General features: G+C 37.7%; 1 protein-coding gene across 1 annotated transcript; it reads right to left on the bottom strand.

Annotated features, from left to right (window-relative positions):
- Positions 1 to 7,219, bottom strand: LOC129928342 (uncharacterized). The gene is made up of 2 exons (XM_056042376.1): positions 7,020 to 7,219; positions 1 to 1,082 (listed from the first exon to the last, which is right to left on the bottom strand). Exons 1-2 carry the CDS (start codon positions 7,084 to 7,086, stop codon positions 64 to 66), a joined length of 1,086 nt encoding a protein of 361 aa, XP_055898351.1. The 5' UTR covers positions 7,087 to 7,219; the 3' UTR covers positions 1 to 63.
- Between the last annotated feature and the right edge of the window lie 426 nt (positions 7,220 to 7,645).

The following is a 7,645-nucleotide window of genomic DNA, read 5'->3' as shown; positions in this document are numbered from 1 at the left end:
TATGCATATCAAATAAATTTTGCATTAAAATGTAATTAGATCTAGAAGTCTAGAACCTCTGTACTACTTATAATAACCCGTTGCGATCCATTTAAAAGTAGGCACACACTCGTTATAAGAATACCCGCAATCAACAGAAAATCCGGTGGTAGTAACATTGGAAATGTCAATGTAAAAACCTATTCTATTGTAGCTATTACCATTGCTAGTTGCATTGACAAAACTGGAAAAAACGAGTGGATCCACTCTGTATGTTTTCTGGAAGCTAATAAATTCTTTCAATGGACACCTTATGGTGCCGCTTTCTATGTTCGGTGACAACATGTCCGCTAGATTATCTTTTAAATCTCTGATTTCGTTGGTAGTGTTTATTTTTAGCTCATCCAGCGCGCTCTTCAAACTTTGAGTCTCGTTATTTAGGCGGGAAATTTCGGCTTCTTTTTCCGATATGATTTTATCGTGGTCTGTGACGTAGGAGATGAGATCGCTGAAAGTCGGCGCTGATGACGTAATGTCGAGCGACGTCGAAAGGGACACGGCTAAGCTGTCCGTGTTGAGAGCGTATATGTCACACTTGAAATGTCCGGCCTGCTCTTCCTTCGGCGATGTCCAAGTGAGCTCCAGAAAGGATTGCTCCCCAGGTACTGGGGAAGTTTCGCAGTTGCCCTGGACTTTAACGTCATTATCTATCCACGTGGAGGCAAAAGCCGGATCATAAGGGGTCACTTTTGCCAAAGGCAGATATTTACCGGATAGTTCTTTGCTGACAATGATGGACATGACATGCACAATGTCGGCTTGTGGCGATAGGTCAAATGTCGAGTGTGTAGTGTTTCCAGAGGATACATTCGTTGTGTTAGAAACATTTTCAGAAGCCATAAGCTCACTGTTTACAGAAGGCATATTGTTGGAATGAAGCTGTCTCACTTCGCGATCATTGGGCGATTCTGTCGGAGCGGCGGGGAGGGGCCTGAGAACGTCAATCGAGTTGGCATCATTACGTACAGAACATCGCAGTCGTAATGTCTTGGTAAGTATAGGATGGATCACAGGCTCGTTGGTGTGAAACAAAAGCTGGGAGGCTGTAAAGACAGAAACAGTACTATTAGTTCCATACTACAATAAAGTTCTTAAAGTTTTAACTCTTTATCTCCGTAATTATTTTTCACGTTCTGACAGAATAATTATTTTTTTCTCATTTGTACATTCTACCCTGTTATGATAAAACTTCAATATCATTTTTGTCTGTTATCATAAAATGTTACTTTTGGCATAGAGTTAGGCCTATAGGAGAATGCATGCTCTTTTTATAAAAAAAAAATATTAAAAGTTAAAGTTTATAAAATCAAAAACTAATTGAATTTAATGGGGTCAATTCAACGATGATAACGTTACTTGGGAGAGAAAGAGTTAATGTTTTAGCTTTAATTATGCCAATTTTTAAGTTGGGAAGGTCAACAAGGAAAAGAAAATGTAGATTATCAGAAAAAAAAAAGATGGTGGGAACTTTTAGGTGTTGTTCAGAAAAACGGAAAAGGGAGGTGGGCAAAGATGTCTAAGGCAGAGTTTCTCAAACTGTGGTGCGCTCCCCCTAGAAATCGCAACGTTCTCTCAAGAAAGGCGTGAAGCCTGATACAAATAAAAAGAGGGGGGGGGGGGAACTATTCAATACATTTTTCAAAGAGAAAAAAAAAGTTATTTTCATTGTAACTATCCATTCATGGTTGAATATAGACGAAGCAAAACAGCATTATCAATGTTTCAGAAATATTAAATATTTAAAAATAGAGAAGTTGTTTTATCTTCAAATGTGTGCGTTTTAAACTTTCTGTGAAATAGACTCTAATATTGCTCATAGCACACAAAGGCGCAACAGAGCAGCATTAGAAGCTATTGAGAGATACAGAAGGTTGGAGGACGATCATCCAAATAAACTACTAACACAGAGAAATAAGAAAAACAAGCAAAAAAAAGCAAAGAACTCTGATCCAACTTACTGACGAACTAGCCCTAAAACAACATCTACCCAATAACAGAGAAAAAATTACCAGATTACCCTAACTCCTGGACTTAACTACAACCAACCAACCATTAAAACACACTTAATAAATAACACTCTAACAAAAGAATCAAATCCACTGGAGCTCAAGTAGGCACGCTCGAAACAATTGAAAGCTATCCAAAAACAGCCATCCATGTATACACCGATGAATCAGCCTTCAAAGCCACCGTCAATGCTGGTCTTGGTGCCTTCCTGGTCTTTCCGAAAAATTAGCACTTTGAAATAAGTGCACCCTGTGGCGACTACTGCTCAAACTTCCGAGCCGAAATTGAGGCAATTACCATAGCTTTGCAGACAGTTGAAAACAAATTATTTGAAGGGATACAACCACCATCAGATATTTTTGTCTTTACAGACTCCCAATCTACTTTGCAAGCACTTAACAGCAGCACCTCAAACAGCCCAAGAGAGTTGGCAACACAAATAGTGATAATACACCAGATGATGACAAAATTAAACATCAACATCACATTACAGTGGATCCCTGGACACATTGGCGTCATGGGAAATGAAAGGGCAGATAAGCTTTCAAAGGCAGGATCATCTATGGAACAACCAGATAGACCTGTTAACTACCTCACACTAAGGTCAATGTTAATCAACAACCACAAAGAGGAGTGGCTCAACCAATGGGCAACAGGAAATACAGGCAGAGCCATGTACAAAGAAATGAACATGCCTAACAAAGTGGACAGTATTAACTTCCTCCCACGCAAAGAACAATCTACAATCTTCCAACTAAGGACAGGACACGCACCTCTGTTAAATTACCATCTCAATAAAATAAACCCCATACAACTCCCCCTTTGTAGACACTGCGCCCACCCATGAAACTGTAAACCATATCCTTTTTGAATGCCCCTTCCTAATCCAGCTTAGGCAGACCCTACTACCACTCCAGCCCAACATAACCAACACCCTGTACGGCAGTGCTGAACAACTGAAGAAAACAGCACACTATTTCCCCTTCGCACAATCTGCAAAAGAGCTGACAGCTCAGCAGCAAAAGGCTGGCTAGAAGAAGAAGAAGAAGAAACTGTCTACCATGTTATCGAGAGGCGTACTTCTTAGTTTCCAATCTTTATTGCGGATCTGTGATGACAACACTTTAGGCCTTCATTAAATGTAATATAATATAGAAGATCAATTTAAAACAACTGTTTGGTGTGAATTTTTATTCCCTAAAAAGGAAACAGAACAACCTATCCTATCGTATAGGCCTACTATATAACTAGCATCGTGTGATTCTAAAAAAACATCATATAACCTAGCGAGGAAGCCAGGTACTTTTGTTAATGAAATCGTTCAAAGGGAAACAAATATCTCTCATTTTACGTTTATAAGCTTAGTTAAACTAAAAAATATAAATTTGTAAACACAGAGAATCAGGAGGGCTAATAAACTTTGAACTCGAGTTCTGTCTGACTTGTACAAATTGTGAACACGTTAATCATTATTTCTCCCACTAGAAACTTGGCACAATCGTTCATTGTTGCTAATAACTTTAAATAACACGAGAATGAATTAAAAAACAACAACATATAATTTATTTATTAGTAGTAATTAATTTTGTTTGATATCAAACTTTATAATAGAAACATATGAAAAAGTTTTAAAGTGAGATTCGTACCACAGACCACGATGGATAGGGAAAGAATGAAGCTCCTCCAACTCCCTTTTCCCTAAAGCTAGTAAACTTTATTCAGGTGACTTGGGCATTTTCACAGGTACTTCCATGCAAGCACGTTAGTCAATGCCAAACGTACGTGACCTAACACCCCCCCCCCCCCATCCTTTATATTGACAGGTTAGAAGGGGACACCATTCTAACGTTTCTCTTTAAATCAGGTGTTTTGTTTGATTATTTACCTTAGTGGTTTTGACAGATTCCATATAGCAATAGTTTTACCTAAGCTCTGTTAGTAAAATTTCATTAAAAAAAATAAAGAATATTAGCAAATGACAATCTACTAATATTTATTTCAAAATAGTGAAAATAAACAGAAACAAAAACATGTGCACATACTACCACCATTAACAGAGTATGAAAAGTCTTTCAATAAATTCTTAATGAATAAGATTAAAATCCACGTTACATAAACATAACAAACTATAACGTTTTCATAAAAAAATGCACATAATTGTAACAAACACATAATTGTAACAGAAATACATATAGGGCCTACACAAGAAATTAATCTTTTAAAAAATATATTTAATTTAATGCACATGTCTACATATTTAGCGCTAAAACGTCACGTCGCCAAAACGTCCTGTTTCGTAAAACGTCGTCTCATAAATTATTAATTTAATTTGTCAAACATTTTTAGGCCTATTAAACTTGTTTTTTTCATATCTTATCTTATTAAATGCAGACGTCACATCAATAAAGAAGTTGGTTACGTGTCCCCGGGTCAATCTAGTCATGCATTGATACGTGAATCAAAGACGAAGACTTATTTGTGGATTTATAACTACAATGTAGGCTTCAATAAACATTTGTTTTACATCCTTCAATGAAGTCCATTAGGGAATCGGCGCCTGCAGGGGCGCCGTTATCCCGTTGATTGTTAGAAAGGCTTTTATCCAACAACCAGGCTTGGACATGGGGTTCCCCACCCCCTGTTCTTTCCGTGGGCTCCCAGTAGTATCGGACATAATGGTGACTGGGCGGAAACCGGACCTTACCACGTACACGGCGCACCGCCCCAGTTCCTAGACCCACCCGCTAAAAGAGGTCAGGAGCAGCACTTACCATTGGGAGCTTGTCTCATATTCCTAGAATGTTACCGCCACTGTTCCGTGTAAGGACCGCCACTGTTCCGTGTAAGGACCGCCACTCAATTGCTTTTTTATGACAGCCCCCCTGCGTGGCACGGCGTGGAGGACTTTTTGGACTGGGGTGCTGGCTATTTGTTCCATCTCTACCCCGAGTGAGAGAAAATTTTTAAAAAAGCTCACCCAGGGAAGCCCGGCCGGGCCTGGTTCGCTTCTCGTACTTGGCCTATCTAGTTCCACTACTAGACGTTTCCACAGAGGCGCCACGCTGAGGCGATGGGTAGCTGGAATCCTCCGTTTACTTCCTTCAGATTATAACGTCCTTCGGATTATTACGTCCTTCAGATTATTACGTCCTTCAGATTATTACGTCCTAGCCTAGACCGAAAGGGGATAGCTGAGGAAATGTTCGAACCTGGGATCTCGACTATATATCGTAACGGCATTCCATCACGCATAACACACGGCCAGGCAGCTATCTTTTGCTCTTATAGATCTGTAAGTTAGATAGGCCTATACCAATTTTCAGGGCTTACAACTAGGCCTATATCTTTTTAAAAAATGCTGGTTTAAAGGTTTCAAAAAGTCAGTAGGGGACTATTACAAGCCTAGCTAAACAAAACAGTTTTATTCCAAAGTCTATATGTGAACATATCGCTTAACCAGGGCAGAGTACCAAAGGACTGGAAAGAAGCTAATGTCACCCCCACCGCTATTGAAAAAATGAGAAAAATCTGACCCAGGAAACTACAAACCAGTATCACTTACCAGCATCACATGTAACATCCTAGAACACGTAATATGTAGCAACATCATAAACCACTTAGACAAACATAATGTCCTCACCCCATACCAACGTGGCTTTAGGAAATATAGATCATGTGAAACACAACTAATAGGACTAATTGATGACTTTTCAAAAGGTTTAGATAATAGTGAACAAATAGATGCTATCTTACTAGATTTTTCCAAGGCTTTTGACAAAGTTCACCACCATAGTTTGCTTAAAAAATTAAAATGTTTCGGCATTAATGGTCCATTGCATCAGTGGATTAAAGATTTTCTGATAGGGAGAGAACAAACTGTAATAATAAATGGCTCTAAATCAACACCGATAACAGTAAACTCAGGTGTAGGCCTACCTCAAGGAACTGTCTTAGGCCCACTACATGTCTTAATTTACATAAATGATTTACCAAATTGCATTACCTCAGGAACAAAAGTCAGATTATTTGCAGACGATTGCATAATATATAGAACAATAAAAACAACACAAGACACAGATATTTTACAAAGAGAATTAGATGAATTATAGAAATGGGAATCAAATTGGAGCATGTCTTTCCACCCAGAAAAATGTCAGTTGTTAAGAATAACAAAAAAACTAAAACAAATTAATTCCACTTATCTTATTTATGGCAAACCAGTAACACAGACTAAAAACGCAAAAAAAACTAGGTGTTATAATAAATGAAAAACTGTCATGGAATCCACATATTGATGATGAAACTATAAAAAAAATCAAACAAAGCCTTAGGATTTATTAAAAGAAATTTCTATAAATCAAATAAGAACATAAAACTAAATGTTATTTAACCTTGGTTAGGCCAATAATAGAATATGCATCCTCCGTTTGGGACCCCTCAACTCAAGATAACATTATAAACTGGAACAGACACAAAATAGAGCTGTGAGATTCATAACAAAAAATATTCACACTTAACTAGAGTAACACCTTTAGTAAAATCACTAAATTTAGAAAGCCTTCAGGACAGAAGGCTCAAAAGTAAAGTAGCAACTATACATAAAACACTGAACCATAATCTTCAAATACAAAAACAAAATTTAATAAAATACTCTGAAAGACACAAAGATAGAGGCACATTCCTCGTCCCATATGCTAGGACAAATTTGTACAAATACTCCTTCTTCCCTAATGCTATTAGAGCGTGGAATGGGTTGCCTGAGCTAGCCAGGAAAACCAGTGACTTGGCAGAATTTAAGTCATTGGTTAATATGCATGACGAAATGCATGACGCGTAGGACGTAATTATCTTCTTTTTTGAAGTAACGTCTGTATTATATAAGATAAGAAGACATCTCGGAGAGAAGTAGCGCTAGCTATAGACTTAATTAGTAACTCGCAAGTTGTTGTTTTTTTTAATATAGGCTTACATACCGTAACCAGTGCTAATAATAAAGGTTACTATAGCGTACAGGGCACTGAATATGGTTCTCATTTCCATTGTTGGAATAAAAAATATCCAATCCACAATGTGAATTAAAACACTTTTATACCTAGTCTTGATTTTTAACAGAATGATACACTATAATTATGTTTTGACTCAGTCTTCTAGCATAATTGCAGGGGTTTACACTGATAAGCATAGGTTCTTTGTGGTTTTTTTTTCATTTCTGAGATTAGATAAATCATAATTTAGCTCAGCGATTCTCTACCTGGGGACGCCATAGGACTATATTTTACCAATTAAGAGAAGCGCGACGTCCTGACAAAAAAGAGAGGGCGGACAAAAAAAATGTGTAGTTATAAATACTTGTTTGAATATTGTTATAACTCTGCAATGCGCACCGCCATCCAGGCTAGTGCTAGAAGGTGCGCACTGTGATAGACAAGATCTAAAAGGATGTCAATAACATTAGGAGGAAGAAGAGGAGAACGATTTCCGCCCAAGGAGGTCAATATCAATAACATAAAGGACCAAAGTTTCAAACATTTCAATATTTGAAGTAAATGTGTCGTTATGTTTCATCTTCTAAGTAGGACCTTGAACAAGAAAAACATTT

Source organism: Biomphalaria glabrata, chromosome 9 (assembly GCF_947242115.1).
Source record: "Biomphalaria glabrata chromosome 9, xgBioGlab47.1, whole genome shotgun sequence".
Lineage (NCBI taxonomy): Eukaryota > Metazoa > Mollusca > Gastropoda > Planorbidae > Biomphalaria > Biomphalaria glabrata.
Note: the sequence above shows the minus strand (reverse complement) of the source record. Positions and strands in the feature narration are given on the sequence as shown.

What these genes read in the sequence shown, in the direction of transcription:
- LOC129928342 (XM_056042376.1), bottom strand. Translation starts at nt 7,086, where the DNA reads ATGGAAATGAGAACCATATTCAGTGCCCTGTACGCTATAGTAACCTTT. An exon ending in TATTATTAGCACTGGTTACG is followed by an intron (nt 1,083 to 7,019) that starts GTATGTAAGCCT and finishes CTGTCTTTACAG; the next exon opens with CCTCCCAGCTTTTGTTTCAC.